General features: G+C 46.5%; 1 protein-coding gene across 1 annotated transcript in view; it reads left to right on the top strand.

The window, feature by feature from the left end:
• The window catches only part of Tbc1d22a (TBC1 domain family member 22A), a 300,861-nt gene that overhangs the window by 138,325 nt on the left and 139,520 nt on the right, over positions 1 to 23,016 (top strand). Inside the window, exon 9 of the mRNA XM_041672324.1 lies at positions 13,119 to 13,228. Within this exon, the coding sequence (XP_041528258.1) occupies positions 13,119 to 13,228 (110 nt within the window). The remainder of the gene's footprint in view (positions 1 to 13,118; positions 13,229 to 23,016) is intronic.

Genomic DNA, 23,016 nt, shown 5'->3' with positions numbered 1-23,016 from the left:
GAAATGGAAATGATTGAATCCCAGATAAGATCATTTCTGAATATCTTAGGAGAAATTTTGAGCAGCTTTGGGAGTGAAGGGGTTACCCTTGGTAGTATTTTATTGAACCACAAATTGTTATTTATAACCCATGTCAGGAGCAATTAAACTGATTGATGATTAAGAAAGTTTAATAGTTGAATAATAAGATGCAGTTCTTGACAGCTATTTTTTCTCATTCTGGAAGCATATTTTATGAGTCTAATAACAGTGTTGAGGATGGGCTGTATAGCATGTTGTGGTGTAATTATGTGGTGGTAATATAATATTCAGTCTAGTGTTACGTGGTCTATTATGTATAAAAAATTAAAATACCAATTATGATTTTTTGATTTATTATTGAAGTGGTTTATTAATTTTGGTTTACCTAAAATTTACATCTGGTAGCCTTGCTGCTGGCTCTCCTTGCCCTGGCTTTCATGCCAGTGCTGGTTTTCCTGATGAATAACTTCTTAGGTTGGTGGGGAAGATATGTGGCTCAAGAATGGCTTGAGAAATAAGTACTGATGTTATGAAGTAGGAGATACAAACGAGTAGCAGCTAAAAGCACGCTCTATCTTCTGAACAGCATGTGTATGTGTAGAGAAGAGGTTTGACTCCCTAATTGGCAGGGAATATGGTGCAAGCAGTTGAAACATTTGGCTGTGCTTCAGCAGCAAACAGCTGCAGTTGCTGTGCAGTTTCTCTAAGGTGTTTCACGTGTGTTTAGAAAGGCTGGTGCCGGTGTAGCGGTATCTGTCTAGCTGCTTTCCTGACAGGCCTTTGCTCAGAGCAGCCAAGGAACCAGGGAAGAGTCTGCTACCCTTCCTAGCAGTATGGCACGACCAGTTCACTCCTGGTAGTAGGAGTTTTTCTTTGTCATAGTTTGTATTCACTGTTCCTTTGAGTGTCAGCCTGGAATGCTTGTTGTCTGTTTCCTTTTGATGCTTTGTGGCTCCTTAGCCCTTTGATCTGACCTGTTTTGTTTGGTCTTCTCAGCATTCCTTTCCCCAGTATCCCTGAAAGCTGCCTCCATTTTCATCAGCAGGCTCCTGTTGACTTCTGCCTAAAACATGATTCTGATTTCTTGTACTGGGGGATTGTACAAAGATACAGGCTTGCTCTTGGCTCAAGCTCCTGGGAGATTGAGAATCACACAGAGGGATTGCCTACTAATGATGAATCAGGGAAAGGCCACAAGTCCACGCTGTCCCTCCAATTTAAGGAAGTATCTTTTCCTGCCTCCAACAGAGGAGGCTCTGAGTCTGTTTGAATTCTGGTGCCGACATGCTGTGTATTGCTGTCAAATCTTAGAGTGAGTCACGGTGTCGGACCCAATTTAGAAATTGCTTTATCCTTTGCATCCTTTTGATGCTTGACTCAAAGACCCTCAAACTGACCTAAAGTGGACAGGTCCAGGCCATCCAGCTTGTCAACACCACCTGAGCACAGCACAGAACAAAAAGATTTCCACTCAACTTTTAAGGGAACATATTTTCTTAAAGATAAGAAATGAAAGCCTTTGGCCAGGCTTCTTGTCACAAAGAGTCTTTCATAAAACCCTCCTGGAGAATACAGATGCAAGCTGAGCATTGCCTGTCCGAAATTCTGGAGTCAGAGGTTTAGATGTCAGTGCTTAAGAGTTTGCAGTCTTTTTACAGATGTTACAGATTGGACATCCCTCAATGAAAACCCAAAGACCAAGGTGCTCAGGAGTTAAATACTGATTGCTGCAATGATACTGTGAAGTCTCAAGTCCAGGAGCCCCTTAAATTTGGAGTCTGGGTTTACCTGAGGCTGTGGGGTCTTCACTCTTGGCTTTTAGATAACTTGCATTCATTCTGATAGTTCACCTTTTGTCTTAGGTAACTTAAGTGTTGACCCTCATTTCTTAACTGCTTTTGAATAAACACAGATATTCATTATACTAATTTATGACCATCTTGGTTTTAAAAACCAACTAAAAATGAATGTTAAGGATATTTCCAATATCTCCTAAAATTGTGCCCTAGATTCATTGTGAATTTCCACCGTGGAATGACACTGAGGTTCCTTGCCATGGCCACCCACATGACATTGAATGAGTCATCCTTAGAGCTGATATTCACCTGGAACAAGCACAAGAGGCTTCAGTATTCAGGCTCCTGACTCAGTCATATGTCCTAATTTCTGTGTGGTTTGAGGTTTTCCAGGCCCACACCCCAAATTCTGCATTTCGTGATCTCAACACAAACACAATGAGGAGGAAGAAAACTCTACGTAATTGGGTTGATAAAGACCACATTCTCCATAGTTCCTCTCTCAGTGGCTTTGTGCTCGCCCCAGGAAATTGAGATACCAAGTTCTGGTGTGTGTTAGTAGCAGGCCTTCTAAGGACTCATTGTGGGTATTCAGGGTTGGGAGGTAAGGTAAATACTATTGATTCTTCTCTCCTTCCGTCTTTCTCCTCTTCCTTTTCTTTTTAAAATAATGTCTTGTCATGTAGCCTAGGCCAGACTAAAAATCACTATGTTGTCCAGGATGACCTCAAACTCTTGATCCTTCCAGCCCAGCCTCAAGTACTGGAATTTCTGTTGGGCATCACCATGCATGGCCACTAGTGTCCATCTAAGTGACAGAGGTGACTGTGGAGGTTGTATGTCAAACAGTATTGTGATTGTGGATTGTGATGGATTACTTTGTGAAAGAGGCTGGTAGGACAATATCATCCTTGTGTGTTGATACAGCATTCCTGAGCCCTTCGAGGTGCTGAGCTGGGCCAGTGTGGTGTGACAGGAGAACACTGCTCAAATGAGACACAGATGCAAAACCTGGCTGGGGGAGCCTCTGGCGGTGGAAAATACAAATATGCAGATCCACTTATTAATGCTGATATTTTATCTACCTGTGTAAAGGGATGAAGGGATGGTATCATGGTTGAGGAGCAGTCTTCAAGGTAGTCTCTTTCACTCCCTGCTAGCTTCCTGTAAATCTGAGCATGCCCCTTCCAGTCTGTGTCAGGACCCTCAGCATGTCCTTCCTCAGCATGCCTTCTACCTGCCACCTGTGGTTGAGGTGATTGTGATGTGGGATGTCTTTCTGTTTGCTGTGAATATATTTTATTACCATTGGCTAATAAAGAAGCTGATTTGGCCAATAACCATGCAGAGTTGAGCAAGACAGAAAATCCAAGCAGAGATACATGGAAAAAGAAGGCAGAGTCTGAGAGATGCCAGGAAGCAGCCACAGGAGAAGGAAGATGTGAGGTAACAAGCCATGAGCCTCATGGTAAAATATAGATGAATAGAAATGAGTTAATTTTAGTTGTAAGAGCTAGTTAATAATAAGCCTGAGCTAATGGTTCAAACAGTTTGTAATTAATATTAAGCCTCTGAGTTGATATTTTAAAAGTGGCTGTGGGACTGGGTGGGTTGAGATTTTAGGATTTTAGGAAATCCTTCTCAATGTGCTTCACATTGTGTAGAAAAGTTGCCTAATGGGACATTCTTTCTAATAGTGGGATGTAGGGCCAGAGAGTTGGCTCGGTGTTTAAAGCATTTGCCGTTATCACAGAGAACCTGGGTTTGGTTGCCAGCACCCCAAGCACTCATTCAGTGCATGTATACATGCAGGCACCCATACATACACATAAAACTTAAAAAAAAAATGGTAAGATAGGTGATCTGATGTCTACTTCCCAAAGAAAGGATGTGTGTGACTGAGCAACTGAGATTAACTCCTTGAAGGATTGTGCAGCAGCTTCTGAGATGGTTGTACTTTAGGTGATAGACTTTTGGCGAATTTCCCCTTGTATGTAGTATTTTGAGTTACTCATTTCTTCTGTGGTTGAGTGTTCAAAAAGTGCCTAGTCATTTTACTGCATCAAGAACTTGGACCTGCCCTGCAGGCTCTTGCATGCTAGTGCTTGTGATGATCAGTGTTACTTTTCAATTCGACAGAATCTAGAGTCACCTGGGAGATGGACCTCTGGGAGTGCCTGGGAAGAATTATCTTGATCATGTTAACTGAGGCAGGAAGAACTGCCCATTGAGGCTGGCACCATTCTCTGGCAGGGAATTCTGAACCACATATGAGTGGAGAAAAGGAGCCGAGCACCACGCACTCACTGTGCTCTTCTGACTGGAGGTGGTGTGACCAGCTGCTGCAGCCCCTGCTGCCTTGATTTTTCCACCATGGTTGATGATACTGTGAAGCCTCTTGCTAACCTGTGCTCTGAGACTCTCTCCCAGAGACCTTAGTGGATTTTGTTAACCTCTCCCCGACAAACTCTCCTTTCTTGTCTTTGTAGGGCTTAGGAATATGTCTGGAGCTGTCCTTGTAGGTTCTGAAAGTCAGCTTCTCATTCCTGGATTGGGCAGGCTCCGTTTTAGCTGAAATGAACATCCCAGTGTGGGTGAGCGGTACATCTTATGGATCAGTTGGTTTTGCTTTATGGCTTTAGCTGAGTTCTTTGCTGCATGGTTGTTTCAGGGTGTTTTCTTTATTCTCAGGTGGCCTGCTGCCATGTATTTCTTACTGAGAAATAACTCTTTGTAGATTATTGTTATGAGCCATTGGCCCGTAATAAATTTGTTGGACTTTCCCTCTTACAACCACTTACGAGTTTTTACATGATACAGTAGCTCTGTTTATCCGGCTGCCTTTCTGACCTGCCCCTGAGGGTGTGTGTGTGGTAAGCTGCACAGCTTCTCCAAAGCCTGCGCCACGTTCTTGTTCGTATGGAATGAAACAAGCAAGGCCCCTAAACAACCCACTGAGGAGACTTTTCTTCCAGTGGAAGACTCCCTGGTGTGGAATGAACCAAACCTCCTTGGTGTTAACTGACCAAGGATTCAGGACTCAGGGTTGCTCTGATCAGGGACCCGCCTTCTTTGGTCCTTCAGTCGCGCTGCTACTTTACTCGCCATCTGAACCAGAGCTGTTTTGCTGGCTGACATGATGACCTGATTATCTATCGTAGGTTATTTTGAGTTAATTAGATAAAGAGATAAGTCAGTTTAATAGACTAATTTATGATCAGTTTGTATTCTTAGTGGGTTCATTCTCTGTAGGTTCCCACTGCTGAGAGCTGGGTGCCGGTGCAGTCTCCTAATTGGAATACAGCATCAGAAAGAAGGTCTTAGCTGGAAGTCCTAGCTACCTTTCCTCATTAAGGAATAACTAGGGACCCAAATCTCTTAAAGCCATGTGCAGTCAGGCATCCTGTGAGGTGATGGAGTGCGGAGTCTGCTCTCTTGCACACATTGTGGCCTAATGACCCATGAGGTCCATGGATTTTCTGCTGTCCTATGGTGTGTGGCAGGGAGAGCAGGGTGGGAGGTTGAAAGCCTCCTCCACTGGGACAGTTAGGGTCTTCCAGGGACACACAAGTACCTTGCTTTCCTAAGAAGCCACACCTATAATTTTCAAAAGCAACCTCAGCTTTAACAATCGCAGCTTTGTGAGGGTTTCAAAATAGTGAAATTGCTCTCCATCTCCTGAGAGAACTGAGCCTTCTTCAGGAGGTGGCTCTGGCGACTTAGAGGCATGCTGGGAAGCATGTTTGCTTCCTTTGGTTTGAGTAAGTTACTTTTTATTGTAGTGTTGTTTGTGCTGTCATCGGCATACACAAATTAGAGTTTTCATACGCTGCCTTCAGTTCAGTAATAGCCTGAATGTTTCTGGAGCTGAGGAGCTGGGCTGGCGCTTAGTTCTTATTCTCCAAGGAATAGTTTTTCTCATTATGTTTGTAATTATCCATTCCTCCTAGACCACAAGCTCTTTGAAGGAAGTCTGTTCAATCCCTTGTCATGCATTTAATGAGCTTCTGCTTGGTGCTCAGTACTGCTCTAGGTGCTAGAGACATAGGCCTTGATGTATTCTTCTGTGTCGAGGGTCAGTGGCAAGAAGGTAAAAACAGAGATGGGAGACAGTGCTTCTGGCTTGTGCGGTGTGGGACCACTGCATCTATTCTGTCCTTTGTAGTGGGGATTGTGACTGTGGAATTGACCTGTTCCCCTGCATAACTGCTGGCTGTAGTGGGCTGTGCTCGTCTGTGCTGCAGTGGGCGCTGCCCCTCCTTTGCCCACTTTAGGAGCACTGTATCTTTCTCTGGCCTATCTTACACCATGTCTCTCTGATGACAGGGATCTACACGGGTCAGCTCAGAGCCTAGTGTCAGGATACTCCAAGTCGCAGCCCTCACCCACCTCAATATCACCTTCCCTAGCACCATGAGCTTACTGTGGGCAGGCATACACTCTGGATAAGCAAGGGATCCTCACTCTGTCTCTGTCTTACCTGCTTCCTCCTTCCAGCTTCTTTATTGGCTAGCATCCCTATAGTGAGCAGCCAATAACTGCTCAGTCCAGAGGATAGTGAAGGAGCAGTGTGCCACTCTTCTTTTAGACATTAAGGCTTCTCTTGTCTCTTCCTTCCTAACCCAGATTCTTGCTGGTGCTTCAAGCTTACGATAGAACCAGTTACTGCTTTGCAAATAGTTTCCCTATAAACAAAAATGCCCACTCTTGTGGTGGTATGAAGCTAAGTCTAGGCAGATTAAAAGAGTGCTTTAAAAAGTTTTGTTTTTAAAGAACAAAAATGACATGACAGGCCCAGGAGGTGCCTTTCTCTGTGTGCTTAGTGCGTACATCCTCCTCAGCATTCTGTATCACAGATTCTCCCACTTGCTGTGTCTTGGTTTCCTGCTTGTCCATTTTGTGAGATTGTTCTGGCCTCTGCAGGGCATGTGGGGGGAGATGGGAACAGAATTGTGTTGCCTTGGGAAGGGGTGCTGATTCTCATCACCTGGAACTCTCTTCCAGGTCACTGAACAGTCGTGGATATGGGCTGGCTCACCCACCTCACCCTTGTCTTGTGGTTCTTGTTGTTCACAGCCTGCCCTCTAACCATAGGCTTGTCCTATGGCCCCACGGGTGGTGGCTGAAGTTTTCAGCTGTGGAGTAGAGTGGGAACTGTGGCTGTGGTTTATTCTCCAATCTTGAATTGAGCATTATTTATATTAGAATTGAACATTCTCACTGCAGAACCAATTTGATCACAGTGTTAGTTGTTTTTGCTGAACCAGAGCTTTGTGAATTTATAGTGTGGAGTGGTGGCACTACCCTTAACCAAAGCAAGACCCTTTCTTCGCGACAGAACCCGAATCTACGTAATTAAGTGGTAAAATCTCCATCACCGAAGTGTCAGGGTTTCAAATTTAAAACTCCCGAGTTGGGAAATGTGAAGATTAGATCCATAGAGCAATTCCAGCTTGCTTATAAAGAACAGAATATTTTTGATTACCAGTTAAGCTCCTAATTATGTGAAGAGGTTTATTGCAGGGTTTGTGCAGCATAGGTGATTAGTGTCGTCATGACAACAGCTTCTCCCTCCTTCCTGCCTCCAGGAGCTCGCTCTCTGCCAGGTGCTGGCTCTTTACCTACATCCTGGCATACCAGACATCTGTACCAGTGTTGAAGGATCCTTTGACAAGGGGAGACATATAAACTGGAATCATTTTCCCCTTTTCCAGTCACTACCCTCTGTCACCCGAGTTGATATGAGGAGAGCCTAGCTCCAGTCACTGCTTCATTTTACCAGGTAAAGTTCAGGTGCTCAGCTGCCCTGACATTCCAAATCCTGACGTTGTTCCTGGAGTCAGTGGAGCCCTGTGAAGAAAGGGAGGCCTACTCGCCCAGGAGACCCTAACTTGGGGTGATGTCATGACCTTAGTTTTTTTGCCTGAGTGACAACCCATGTGCTGAATGTTTTACCAACAGTTTCTAGTCACTAAGTCCTATATTTTAAGTTGTAGCTGTTTAAGTGGGTTCAGTCAGTGCTTGTCAGATCTCCTCCACTCAGTGCCCAGCTAGAGGCCACGGTATGTCAAAGAGGCAGGAGAAATTTGGAGGGAGCGCCCAGGATTCATGTCAGGCTCTGACCCTTCCTCATCCCTGTCCTGAGTGTCACTTCCCTGCAGGTCCTGGTCTGTGCCCTCGTAGGCGCTTTCCCATTAGATGGGTTGAGTGTGTGCAAACAGGCTCCAGCACAAACTCAGAATCAAGACTCAGTGACCAGCAGTTGGCACATGTTGTTACTGTTGGTCCGCCATCCTAGGCAGGCAGCCCTCATCACTGGACTGTTCTCCATTTTGAGCCTGTCTTTCCCCCTGCTCCTCTTTGTTACTGGGTGTGGGAAGATGGATGGAAAATTCTGATCTTTGCTTTTCTAACATAGCTTTTGGATACTGCAAAGTAGCATTTAAATACCTGTGTGCTTGCCTCCTGTCCTTGATTGTTCCTTCTGTCTGTCCACCTCGTCACTACCCACCACTTCCCACCAATTTCCCTCCTCTGCAGCTGTCTACCCACACTTCCATGCAGACTTGGGGATGGTTAGGGTTTTCCTCCAGTGCTGTTCCCCCTTATAGCACTGTCCCTGCCCACTGAATGCCAGCAGCTTTCTTCACCTAATCATTCAGGCCACAGGTGTCCTGCACACATCCCTGTCACGTTGCCCTTGGCAGCCGGGAAGGATGCGCTGTTCTTACGGCTCCAGCGGCATCACTTCTTTTATTACTTATGAGCCTTTGTCTGTCATTCTACCCTGGACCCTTCTGCAGAGGAGGAAGAGGGGCCCAGCTTGTTGTGTGCCCTGTGAGCTGTGGGCCTCCTGGTGATGCCTGCAGGGTAAATGGAGTTGTTGACAACATGAGGTTGTTTTCAGATTGACTTTGTACCTAGTAACATAGCGTTTTCAAAGCAGCTCATTTAACTCATCCCCAAAGCTTTCCCCATGATCTAAGGAGTTATGTCACCCTGAATCTAATGTCCGTGCTTCTTTCTGACATACTGTTCCCTCGGTGTCCTCTTGGAACCACAGAACTTTGTCCTGGCTGACCAGACACTTCTCTGCTTCCTTCAGGTTCCCTGAGGTAACTTGTGTGCCTCGTTAACTGCTCGACTTTGGAGGGGTCTTTGTTCCCAAGGTATAGGGCTCAGAGTCTGGGTCCTGCGTGGATAAGGTGCTGAGATTGTGGGGAGAAGAGTGGCACACCCCAGAGCAGGGTCGTACTTGCGTGTTTCCATTCTAGTTTATAATTAAGTAGAAGAGCAAGAACTGGATTCCTGTCAGATTTCAGATGAAAAACACTTAATAATTCATTAGTTCTGAGGCACCTCGGAGAGTCCCTACAGTGCTCAGCCCTGTCATGGGTTCCTGGGTCCAGCCCTGGGCTAAGGTTGTGTTTAACCTCCCTGTCTGAGTCCAGGGGTGCACTGTGCATCATCTACCTTCCACCACAGCCATCTGCTTCTAAACAGCTCTAAGGACAGCCTTGGCCCTGTGCTGGGCCAACATCTGGCTAGTGCATTTTCACTTGGGCTCTGCCCTCCAGCTGGTAACTGTCCAGGTCAGCTTTCCTACCCCGTCTTTACCTTTGTGTCGATAGTGTTTCCTTCTGAAATATGTTTCTTCCTTAGAACCCTAGGGTTACTTGTCTTTTCTTACCTGTCACCGTAACTGAAATGTATTTTCCCACTGATATGATGGTGACATCTCCACATGGGTAGGATGGCTGCAACTGGGGTGTTTGCTGGTTGGAGAGCTAAACTCTTCCGCATCAGTTCAGGCTTCCTAGCTCTGGACATTCTCCTGATAGTCCACACAGCCCCCATCCATGGGGCTTCCCTGCTGGCCCCCACTCCAGTTTCCTCCAGCATGACCTTTTGTTTTCCTTCCCTGTGGCAGCACACTCTGTGGAGAGAGTGACTTCTGGAGCTAGATGTCTTGACTGAGAGAACTGATCCACCCTGTGTTTGTCCTCTGCCTGCTTCTTAGAGTCACTAGGTCAGCATATTAGCTCCGAGTAGATGGAAAGGGACTCAGGTCAGCTGGTCTTACCTATGGTGCTTCCCAGGCCATGTCTCCTGGGATGGTCATCATCCTGTTTTCTTGGTCTTGGCAGTCTGCACTGGGTTCTGAATCTGTACCCACAGCCTGGATCTTCCAAAGTGCCTGTGTCTCCATCCTTGTCTATCTACAGTGTGTGTGACTGCCATGGGGTTCAGAGTATTCATCTTATTCTAACAGTGAGGGCAAGTCTGATTCTCTTGGCGTTTAGAAGACAAATCGGCAGAGGGCTTCTTGGAGTTAAATGCCATTACTTCATTACATTGACGAGTAACAAATGACCTGCTATGAGAAATGACGCCCAGAATAGGCTGCTGACATTTCCTTGGATAAAATAATAAGCTGGCTAAACAGACTAAGAAATATTAAGGCCTCTGCCTGCCCCATGCAGAGCCCATTTCATGTAGGCCCAGGCTGTGCTAACTCAGTTGCTTCTGTGAACGCGCAGTCTGAGAGGGCTCTTCTCACTGTTTCCCTCTTATTATGCCCAAGGAGATGTCCTTGTTCTTGGAAGGCCCTTGACAAACAATTTGTCAATGGAAAACATTTTAGAAGATGTCCTCGGACTGTGATTATTGATTCAATGCCCCAAAACTGGAAAATAGGATGGGAATCAGTTCTGCTGAAGCCATTTTCCCTGGGAGCAGGAGAAGGCGGTTCACACCACATCTGCATTCTTGACTTTTCCCGTTTAGCTCAGCTGAAAGGGAAGCAGTGGGGCTGGTTTAGCTCAGTGGAAAGGGAAGCAGTGGGGCTGGGCTGGATGTGAGGTAGGCCTGTGGGGTTCCCCCATTGCTGCCTTGCAGTGAGAACATCTGTCACCTGAGAGAGGTAATACCCTCTGCCTCTGCAGCCTGAGAGACTCTTGCAGAATCACAGAGGGACTGTATCGGAGGGTCTGTCCACATCAAGTGCTGGCCTCCTGGGCCTGCAGGGTTCCCAGATCAGACATTTTCAAGAATTGGACTTCTGAGGGCAGGCCATAGAGGAGGATTCTTGTATTGCTGCAGGCCAGTAGGGAGCAGAGCTGCCAGAGAGTGTGGCCATCACAAGGCAACTCAGGAGGGTCAGGTGAGGTGCTACAGCTTTGCCTGTCAATCTGACCTGTATCCAAGGGAAGGGGAAAGTTGACAAGTCTCGTTTGGATCCAGCATGACAGGAGTGACAGCATCCTTCATTTAGCGTCTCAGCAGTCACTGACCCTTGTTCTTTCTGTCACCTGGGCTGTTCTGACCCCTGAATATGTGTTAACCTTTAATGAATTAACTTTTTGGGGGACATGCCTTTCCTACTTAGCTCTGTGCCCAGGGCTGGGGCTGAAGCAATAGTTCCCATATAGAATACCATCAACCCAGCCACCTGTTACTTCCAGCGCCCCATAACTGAGAGAGTCACCCCTGCTTGCTCAGCCACATACAAAAAAGAAGTCCTGCACAGTCTCCACATGCAGGTATCCAGAAGACATACCAGTGAAAGATTCTAGGCAAGGCCACAAGGAGTTGGCTCCTCTCTACACAGCATCCAGAATAGGCACGGCTGCAGACAGGAATTTGGTGGGTGCTGCCAAGAACTGGGAAGAGGGCAGAAAGGGGATGACTCCTGAAGGGTACAGGGATTCTTACGGGGGTAAGGAAAATGCTCTGGAGTTCATGGAGGTGATCTCACAGGCTCTTTACACAGAACGGCATGTGCTTGCAGTATATAAATGTGGCGAAGGTCCTTTATTTACACATTTAGAAAGTAGATTTCATGGTATGAATTATGTCACAATTTAAAAAAAAAAGCCGTAAACCTAAGCAGTGCCATGGAAAGAACTGGGGGCACTAGCACCATTTCTGCATAGGTGTCTTACAGACCCAGTATCACTGCAGGTGAGCTGGGAACTGGTGGTCACTGATGTACATGACCAAAGAACTGGCTCCTGCTGGTTGTGTGTAGGCCTGTTACCATCTCCAGACTCTGTAAGTCAGCACAAAGTGCCTGCTTATAATCTACTCAGAGACCCTGATGTGACAACTCCTTTCTCCATTACCTTTCTGGTCTCTGTTGAACACAAAGAACCAGGAAGGTGGTGTTCCCATCCTTATATGTGCCAGGAGCCATGCAGATGCTGCTGAGGAAGTCACTAAGGATGGTCAGGAGGCTGGTGGGCTGGGGCCCAGGTCCTTTGTGGGAGCAGTTGTGAAGATGGTCTGAAGTGATGGCTGAGGATAATAGGGAGACTGCAGACTTGACCCCAGTCTGTTGTGGGGTGTGACTGAGGACTTCCTGAGTTCCAGTCTCTTTACCTCTTCTGCACTGCTGTTTGCATGCCACAGACTGTTAGAGACCCCGACAGTGGGAGCAGAGTGGTGTCAGGTTACCTGAGTGCGTCTGTCTGAAGCACAGAGGGGGATGGGAAAAGGATGAATTCTTGATAATTGTTAGCAGTTTTGCTAGCATTGCTGGACTTTGCTTAAACTTTCTAAATGTGTCTGGGCTAAAATGCTTCTTTCTTAAAGAACATTTTCTTTATAAAGATGCACATGTGTTTGCAAATAAAATGAAAATAAAATGATAAGTGGATGGTCAATTTTTAAAATGTTTATGTGCATTTTCCTGGGTGATTGTCCTTCTAAGGGTCTAAAATGAGTTTGCTCAAATATCTGATGAAACATTTCAATTAGGCGTCTGTCTTCTCTGCTTTCAGAAGGAAATGATTTCTGAGCACCGTTGTCTTCTTTGAAGCTCATCTGGGCCTCTGCCTGGGGTATTAGACGCTAGCACAGAAGTTTTTACCTAGAGCGATTTGGAAAGCTCTACCTCAGAAACAGTAGTCTAGAGGAATTATTACTGAATGAATATGTAAATTTGTTAGTAGCAGAGTTTTTAAAACTCTGTTTGAGAAACTTTCAGATCTGTTAGGGCTTAGCAATGTATGGTGGGTTTTCTCTTTTTAGAATATGAGATGTCTGAGCAGTAATAATTTATAATATATTAATTATGCTAATTAATCAGAGTGGATTCAGAATATTAATTATCTGCAACTAATTAGGTATTAAAATTGAGAACCATTAAGTGATGAGGTGTGAGGCTCATGAACCATTTATTCAACGTGATGAAAAGCGTGGTGGAGGGAGGCTGGCGTGCATGCGTATGGTTGCTGTCTCTTGTTTGTTTATTTCACATGGTTGATTGTTTCTTGTATCTTCCATGCTTGTTCTGTACAGACCAGGAGGACGTGGATGAGGTCGATGTCTCCAGTGTGCCTGCAGAGGTGCTTCGCAACATTGAGGCTGACACCTACTGGTGCATGAGCAAGCTGCTAGATGGCATTCAGGTGAGCCTGAGGCTCCGGAGGCTCAGGAAACCAAGTGGAGGGAGGCCGCTGGGCTACTCTCCACACACTGGCTTCTGAATTGAATTCTGAAAAAGCAGGTAGCCTTTCTCTATGTGGAACCTTCCTCCCCAGGGTCACAAGACATGAGATGGGTCACACGTGCTCCTGGTTCTGGGAATAGCCGTTGTATCCTGCCAAGTATTCCAATAGGAAGGTGTGTGTGGACTCTGATCCCCATGCTCTGGTCTCACCATCGCTTATGCCTGTTTACTCTAGCCTTCAGCACCACTGTGGCCACTGGTCCATGAGTCCTTGGCCAACTATTAGACACCTATCTATCCCTTTAAGGGCTATAGTCTGTACCTGCTAGACCTGTGAGCAGCCCATAGTCCTTCTCTGGTGGCATGGGTTGCTCTCACTGTGCCTGGTTCATGGGGAGACACCAGCTATTAGAGTCCTGGGTACCTGGGCACCATGGTGGGGACATTGCTGACCTCCACAGAAGCAAGGGTTAGTGACTGGGATGTTGACAGAAAAGCCCTATGACAGCTTGATTTTATGTGATTAGTTTTTTTGTGTGTTGGAACCTGCACAGTGCCAGGAAAGTACTTTGTTGGCTGATAGGATGGGGACAGGAGCTGGATGACTTGTAGAGCAATGGTGAAGTAGGCATACCAGCCCTTAGCCTTGTGGAGTGTTTGGGTTGGTCTTGGCTCATAATACCTTTCCTAGGTACCTGCTTTGCACCTGGCACTGTGTTTTGCCCTTGAGCAAGGCATGATGCATGCCTAGGGGACCACACTGCGGGCTGGAGCCCAGGTGTTTCAGTACTGCACACAGAAGTGGCAACAGCCTCCCAGGACTGAGTGTGGCAAAACAAGGTGCCATAGGACACTGTTGACTGAGGAGTGGGGAAGGCTAGAGTGGGGTTTAACTGTCACGAGGGACCAAATTCCCAAGATTCTCATCTGGGAATTCTTATCTTGTAGAAGCTATACATGAAGGCCATAGCCTGTACCATGCTAGCTAAAGTGGCGTCTTAGCCCCCAGGGCATCAGGAAGCCAGCTGAGCCATCGTAGCCCTCATCTTTCTGAGTAGGTGTTTCTGCTGAAGTGGTCTCAGCTCATTTACTGGACCTGAAGGTCAAATAAAGCTTCAGAAAATGTGTGGCTTAGACCCCAAGGCTTAATCCAAAGGGATCAGCCAAGTGGTTTGTGAAGGAGGTCTGGGTTTGCAGTGCTTTTCATACCTGAGGTGGATGGGGAGCAATTAGCATCCACTTGTCTAACTGAAGAGCGGAGACCTCTCCTTTGCTGCTGATCCAGATGGCCCTTGACTTATTTTGTTTCTTGTAAAGACAAATGTGCCCACTAGAGACATGTTTTGGCCCAAGCATCAATTCATCACTTCTCTCCTTTGTTAATGTTTTCATATTTTTTACTCCTTCAGAATTTAGCCTTTCCCTTTTAAGAGAAGGGATTGAACTATAATGTAAAGTTTATAAATTAACATTGTCGCGTCTCTGATTGTGAGTGATGGGACTTGTGCCATTTAAATCCAAGATTATCTGGCTTCTGTTTGTAAATAAGATGGCTGTACAACGAGATCAATGCTGCCCTTTCATTTTTCACCTGGGCTTTGTTGTCGGGAAAAGGGTTTATTGACAGGACTGACAAGCAGAAGGCACAACACTCCTCTGGCGCCTTTGTTTAGGGCACGTTTGCAGCTCGGTGGTAGCTATCTGTCTTTTCCTCATGCGGCTAGGATTGATTCCACATGAGCCTTGTGTGAGCTGTTCCACCATTAGGGATTTGGGGACTTGACTATATTTCTTATGGCTAAGGCAATCCCAAGAGACTGGAGACTTTGGGACCCTTTTCTACAAGAGCCGGTGTTGTTTTAGGTTAGCCTGTAAGGGTATAAGCTTGGTTAAAATTCATGCTTGAAGCTGGGTGGTGATAGCAATGCCTTTAACCCCACCACTCAGGAGGCAGAGGCAGGCAGATCTCTTTGAGTTCGAGGCTAGCCTGATCTATAAGAGCTAGTTCCAGGACAGATTCCAAAGCTACAGCAAAACCTTGTCTCAAAAAAAAAAAAAAATTACAGGCTTGAATGAACCTTTTCTATCCTCCAAGGGCCTGCATGACCCTGCCCCTTACCAGTGGTGGCTTGTCTCTTCACCCACTTGCCACTCCAGGTCACACCTCTCTCTCCTCCATTCTTTGTTCTGCTGGAATTCTCCCCTGTGCCACAGTCTGGGTTGGAGACCCTCTGAAAACAGTCTTGGTTTTGTTGAATGCAGATGTTCCTATCTGGCCTTTACCCATGTCTTCAGGGTTTCTATAAGGCTAAGTTGACTTATCAAAGTGTGTTAGCTATCCACACACTTTCTATGGGTCTTCCAGGGGCTCAGGATTCCAGACTAGGAACCAAACTAGGGCCACAGGCTTTGTGGTTAATAGGCAGTGACTTAAGGGAGGAAAACAGGAGTTGGGTGTATCTCCTACTGCAGGACCCTGAACCTTGTACCAGACCCTGTGCACCAGGTGGATGCCCAGGGAGACAGGGCAGCCTCAGGTTATATAGCCTGTGAAGGAGCCTATGTCTGGACTCCGCATGGCTCCCATGTTTCTGCTTTGCTCAAGTAGGTAGAGTGAATTGTTTTGCAGGGCGGATTCTAGAGCAGTGGTTCTCAACCTTCTTAATGCTGCCATGCTTTAATACAGCTCCTCATGTTGTGGTGAGCCCCACCATAAAATTACTTCATTACTACTTTGGAAATGTAATTTTGCTACTGTTATAAATCATACTGTAAATATTTTTTTGGAGATGGAGGCTTGCCAAAGGGATTGCCACCCACAGGTTGAGATCCAGAGGGTAGAAAACTGCAACTATGTTTTGTTTGGTTTTGGACGCACTGGATAGCTGTAGCTGTGTTTGTTTAGGAGATTCTGTGCCTACTAAGTTTTTGTGTCTTTTGTTTGTTTATTTATTTATTTATTTATTTTGTTTTTCTCTATGTGAACAGTCCTGGCTGTCCTGGAACTTACTCTGTATACCGGGCTGGCCTCCAACTCAGAGATCTTCCTGCCTCTGCCTCCCCAGTGCTGGGATTAAAGGCATGCACCACCATTGTCCAGTCCACTAAGTTTTTGTAATTGATCTGCTAGCTATTAATTCCTCCAAAGTATGATGAGCATGCCTATGCAGGTGCTAAGGGTCACTATGGTGGGTATGACTAGTACCGCCCTTCTGGCCCAGATCTGAAGCCCAGGGGCTTGTTGGTAGACAGGATAGCAGTGGGGGTGAGCAGAGAGTATTGGCCCAAGAGGATATCAAACTTTGGAAAAACTGCTCCCACTGCAGTTGCCTGGAGATGCTGGTGACTGTGTGTAGAACACATGTGACCTGCTTTGGTGGCTTGTTAGTAGTAAGGGCAGTCCTCCAGTAAGAAAGTATGCTGGTCTGTTAGAAGCCAGCCAGTACACTTGAGGAGAGTCTGCAGATGCACTGTGGCCTTGGTTTTCCTGTCCCAGACTGTTTCAAGTAAGAGAAATGCCCATCATGCCCTGGGAGATGTGAGTGACAGGGATGTGCAGAGCAGAGATGTCCCGTGCCCCCATGCTTCAGTGTCAGAGGTTTCCCATGTTGATTAGATGATCACCAGTCACATTCCTTAACATCGTTTCTTCCAGCTCAGCTCCACAGTAGTGAATGATAACCTTTCAAAATTCAGTTTCTCTACTTGGAAGTTCAAATGTTGTTATTGGTAGCAATCACTATCTAGTGTCTGAAGTGATAGAATAACTGTTCATTTTTGGGAAAATAACTGGTAAGTCCCAGGTTTGCATAGCCATTTTGCCTTTGAAGGTGGTGATTCTTGAAGGTGGTATCCTTTATAGTTCTCAGCTACAGTAGCCGCGTGGAGCTTTCCTGGAGGAGAGCTCAGCTGCCTTCATACACAAGGCTTTTCCTGCCCTCCATCCTGCCTCAAAATGTTAGAAAGGTGCTTCTTCCAGACAGAGTTGAACACTGTCATTAGTAAAATTAGACTTGATTTTAATGTAGAAGTTAAGATGACCACTTCATGAGGGGTGTTCTTCAGCAAGACTGCCTTTTGTTTGAAGTCACGGGGCTTTGGGAATGCACTGAACGCCAGCAGCCAGCAAGGGTGGATGGTGCTGCCTGGATTCTTCCCTGTGCTCTGGTGTGCACTCACCCTGCTGTGTGCTTCAGTGCAAATCTCAACACAGTGAAAAAGGTCTTTAGTGTTTCTGTATTGTTAGGAACACAATCAGTTTTGGTCTATCAGAAAAACTTGAAAGGGTCTCAGGAACCCCAGCAGTTGGCTAGTGATTGAAGGCTTTTGCATGAGACCCGTGCTTTCTCAACCCAGACACATGGCTTCTCTCACTGAGAAGCTCCAGAAGAGGTCAGAGAGAGAGTACAGAGTTACCTGGGCCAGGTTCCTGACAGGCCAGGGGATGTGAAGATAAGAGGTAACGGAAGTTTGCAATCAGGTGATCTGGCTTAAGCCACCAGACTTATTAAGAAGTGTAGCACCTTTTATACTGTTTGCAGGGGAAAATGGGACAGAGTAAGCAGGAAGCTATCATACAATGGGGTAAAGCCAGCAGGAAGCTAATCCGGCAATGTTGTACAAGGAGAACACATGATATCTTAGTCGTCATAGACTGAGTACACAACATCATAGACTGATAGCCACAGCCCTTGGTGTGGGGGCAAGAGTTGAGTTTCTAGGATTTGAAGTCACAGATCCCCCAAGACCCTGGCCCCAGGCCATTACTGGCCTTGCCAAGCATGCTCCTGGGTTTAGGCAAGGAACTACATTCCTTCTCCATACACTAAGGTCTTAGGGAAAGCTTTGGGTCAGCCTGGCTCCCAGCAACAGAGCAGGCCATGAGCCTATATGGCAGGGAGCTCCAACATCACTGTTGTCAGGGATGGGAGCCCTAGTACACTGACTGAGCGGGCCATAGTATGCCTAGGTTTAAAGTATGAAGGGTAGAGGCACAGTTTGCAACCAGAATACAACTCTGACGACTAACTGGAACTTCCAGCAGCCAGATTATAGTCATCACATTCTGCAACCCATTAGGCACAACCGGAGAGGATTTGGGGACTGAATGAGGGTCTGAGGAAATGAAGGGGTGGGAGCAAACCCAGACAGACTCTCTGGGGGGAAGATAGCACTGAGAAGATGATGACTGAGCAGTTGAAATTTGTTTTGTTTTATTTAGGAAGTTACAATTTGAGTATCCCCACCTTGGCCTTGGAATCTAAGTCCTTCTTGCATAGAGTCAATAAGTAAAACTAATCTCGAGAGAGGAATCAAGTGAGACATGTAGGTGTGAGGCAAAAGGTATGGAGCCGGAAGAGGCACCCTCAGAGGAAGGGTAGGTGGGAGCCTACAAACTGAAAATGGAGATGGAAGTAGATGAGAAACAGCAGAGGGAGGAGAAAGTGGGAAAACATGCTTGATGCTATGAAGAAAGAAGCTGCCAGATAGATTGGATTGAAAACTAGGGGTCAGCTGTGCACTGCTTAACGCAGTCATGCCAAACATGATGGTACAGAATGATAGGATGGGTGGGGAAAATGCAGCCATTAACCCCATCCTCCTAAGAGGCCCCCAGGCACCTACCACCTAGACTGTATCATATTGAGATTTTGGACTCTTGAGCTCTGGCTTCTGCTCAACTGCCCTCCAGGAGTCAGTGTGAAAGGATAAGAAATTACTGTGGGTGTGTATTGCACCCTGCTTGAGAGCTTTTCTCAGGTGGTTCACAGTCACCTTTAACTCTAACTCCAGGGGATCCCATGGCGTTTTTTGGCCTCCATGCCCCCTGCCCATATTAAAACAATAACATTAACAACAACAACATGAAAGTTGGACACAATGACCTGTATTTAAGAAGCAGAGTTCAAGGCAAGCCTGGTTGGTCTACATAGTGAGTTCCAGGCCAGTGAGGGTGACATAGTGAGACTGACTAAAAGAACAAAATCCAAACCAAAACACAAACAAATATACAAAGATGGTGAAAGTACAAGGAGTTTAGCTGGGAAGAGGGAGAACATCTTGTTGTGTGTGTTGGGGGCGGGTAATGCAGTGTATGCATTATAACAAAACCTATTGTGTATAATTAATAAATGCTAGTGAAAAACTAAAATTCCTACCACGAGGGGCATTTGTGCTGCACAGTGTTAGGCTGGGCCAGTGGACAGCTTGAGTCCTGGTTTTGTGAGAATGGCTGCCCCAGACACTGCCAAGGGACGATAGCGATAAGTCTGGGGAGTGATCTGCAGGCTTAGGGGAATGTTCTGACTATGCTCAGTCCTTCTGTGTGGACTTACCTGGTTGTACTGGTTGTGGTACTCATGCTGGTAGGAAATGCTGAATTGCCAGAGGCAGGAAGGTCTTGAGTTTGAAGTCAGCTTGGGCTACACCTTTGTGGTGAGGCATTAGATCCTATTTGCAGATAGAATCCTAACACCACCCCAGGAAGGAGCATTGTAGAAAGAGTCTGGGCTTGCAGTCAGCAGATGCTTGCACCCAGGAGACGCTGTCTGTAATTGTGATGCATGGCGTTGCCTTAAGAAATGAATGAGGCTGTAAGAAAAGAGCCTGGTGGTGAATGAAGCACTGCTAGCTCTGGCTCCCTGTGGTCATCCGAAATGGAAGCTGAGGCTTTTGGGTCTCCTGCCAGCTAACACAGCAGACCTATGTTTGAGGCCTATGCAGGGGCACTTATTTTTGCCCCTAAGTACCAGCAAGAGGTGTAGAGTTAAAAAAAAAAAATCTGGGCCTAGTTTCTTCAGTTGCTCTATAGTTTTCTATTTTTGTTTTGAAATAGGATATTTCTCTATAGCTCAGGCTAGCCTGGAACTTGTGACCTTCCTGCCTCAGCTCTGTTTCTGACACATGCGCTATCTGTTAATACTGTTGAGTGTCTATGGCTTCCTTTTGGCGATGACTTCTGGTGTAGACTGAGGAAATATGTATGAAGGGTTTCTGCTGGGTTGGTTCTTCACAGCGGACTGTGTGGAGACAGGTCTGATGAAGCTGTTTTGAACGTTAGTTTTCTGGGGTGGGGGTGCAGGCTGGGGATTGGCCTCCATGGAGTCTTAGCCCTTTGTGGTTGTGGTGTCCGAGTTCTGGGTGCAGGTTGAAGTTCCAGGCTGCGGGCATCCTCCTGTGGCTCTTGGAGGATTATTCTTGTGCTTTTGCCAGTCTGTTCATTTCCCTAACAGCTCTCATGCCAGGGTTTGTCGGCCAGCCATTACTTCCTGAATTACAGCTCCACACTCGCCTACCCTGAAGTCATACTATTACTCTTGGACTCATTACTTAGCAGGACAGCTTCTCTGAGGAGAAGAGAACCGTTGCCTTTTATAATTAGTCATTTACATTTCCTTTCCTTGGGGAGGAATTATTCAATCTGAGAACTGGTTGGTGGCCTGGTAGAATTGGAATGAGAGGGAAAGTGGCTCCATTATCCTGGAACTTGTTGGTGAGAAGGCCACCAGAGAAGGTTGGTGCCTGAAGTGGGGATTGTTGACCTGGTGCAGGTGGTGACCTTCAAGTAGAGCTGTGGTGACCCTCAGGAATGCGCTCAGACCACTGGGAATTCCCAGGTCATAGTCCCAGGGAGCTGACTCCTGCTTACTCAGTTCAAAGGAAGGAGAACTAGGGAGGAGCACTGTGCTTTGTCAGGGGGCTCTGAGCTGGCCTTTGTGGACACTGGGGAGAGCCGTCTGCAGGAGACCCTATTGACTTGGGAGTGAGCAGATGGAGAGTACCTGCCAACTTCCAGATGCAGACCTCACTCACGTACCCACTGAGGCCGGCTCTGTGTGCTGAAGAGTCAAGATGTGATGTTAGAGTTTTGCTCAGTAAAATAGAGGTATATTAAACTGACAAAGTCCTTCTGTAACTGGGCTGCAAAGATTCATTAAGAATGAGCAGTAAGCAATTTAAAGGTGAAATTAAATTCTTTTAAAATGGCATTGAGAAACATAAAAATCCACATTCCTGCCTGAACAGAAAAGGTGCTCCTTTAAGTCACCTAGCTGCCCCTTGCCTGAAAATGGTCAGTCCACATGCTGTGGAGAAGTCAGGGAGTCTCCGTACTGGCTGCTGTGCTGCTTCTGAGAACACACAGCATGTGCCTTCTCACTGACACACTCAGTGAGCCCTTACCTAGGAGTGCCTGGAGCTTAGTCAGTCTGTCTGTCTGTCTCTCTCTCTCTCTCTCTCTCTCTCTCTCTCTCTCTCTCTCGCTCTCACTCTTTTGAGACAGGGCCTTACTATGTAGCTTTGGTTGTCCTGGAACTTACTATGTAGACCAGGGTGGTCTTGAACTCAGAGATCCACCTGCCTCTGTCTCCCAAGTGCTAGGATTAAAGGTATATGCCACCATGCCTGATATCTAGTAATAAATTCTTATTTTTTATTTTCTTTTTAATGGCTGTTTTAGAGCAACTTCAGATAAAAGGTGACACTGGGGAGTTCCCATGTAGTCTCCCCGTATCCTCCCCAGTCGTCCTTCCCCTGTAAGACTGTTTGAATTAGTGTAGCACACTGTGACTGACAGGCCAATATCAATGAGTCATGATCAACTCAAGCTCATGGTTTCTTTAGGCTCACCCCCAATGCTGTAAACCCCGGGTTTGGCAGATGCCTAACAGCATGTGCTGTCCATTAGTCCTCAGTAGTCAGTCCATGTTCCACCTGTTCATCCTCCTTGCCTTCCACTGGAACCCAGTCTCCATGGTTTTTTGCCTTTGTCACAATGTCACATGGTTGGAAGGGTGGCCTTTCCAGACTGGCTGTGCACATCCTGTTGTTTTGCCTCGGATCCACAGCTGTCCTTTATCCAGTGGCAGTTCTGTTTTGACCACTCTGCACTGTCTTACTGGACCCTGTGCTGCAGTTCCATGCTGCTCCTTGTCCTGTGCCTGGCAGGACCCCTCAGTGATAGACCCTGTCCTGTGAGCTACAAGCTGGATGCAAGAAGGTGGAGAATGTACTTGGGGTAGATGTTATGGTAGGTTCCATTTGATGCAGTTGCTCACCCCTCACCCTGCGCCCGCCCGTATGAGGGGTCATTCTGCCTCCCTGTCATAGGTGAGAGAAGCAGGAGGGAGTTGAGCTAGCAGGTGGGAAAACAAGGAGTCAGGCAAGGTGCCATGTGTTTTCAGGAGCTGTTCTATGCTGACTGCACTCTGAGAGGCTTGCTCTAGCCCCGTCCTTGTCCCTGTCCTTCCCATCTCTTCTCTGAGACTGTAATGGAGACATTGAGGGTATTGCTTTAACCAGTGCTTCTAAGCTTGGAGGGACAGCTAATGTGATGGATGACATAATCACGATTCAGAATGAGTTCAGCTGCCTGGAATACCAGCCCAGAACCAATCAAATGCACACACTAATAGGAATAAATGTAAAATCCTGTATTCAAGTTCAAAAACCCAGTCAGTATAGGTCAGTGGGAAGCAGCTGGGACAGTTGGGTTGACTGCGTCCTCAGTAGGAAGCTCTGTAATCATTTTGTCTCTATTATGGCCTCTGTCTTGTAACTGATAGTCCTCACCCTCTTTGGTCCCTCTCTGTTATTTCTACACTGCACAATCAGGGATCTTTCCAAAGTATGAATTTTGTAGCCATGACAGTGGGCTGCTGCCCTTTCCCCTGGCTGATGTCACTGGGCAGCTGTGCCTTTTTCTCACCATCTGCTTGTAGCTACTTCAGAATGGCCTTCTTCCACTGC

Source organism: Microtus oregoni, unplaced genomic scaffold (assembly GCF_018167655.1).
Source record: "Microtus oregoni isolate MIOR12 unplaced genomic scaffold, Mior012 000022F_ref0000154, whole genome shotgun sequence".
Taxonomy (NCBI): Eukaryota; Metazoa; Chordata; class Mammalia; order Rodentia; family Cricetidae; genus Microtus; species Microtus oregoni.
This window is presented reverse-complemented; position numbering and strand designations above follow the sequence as displayed.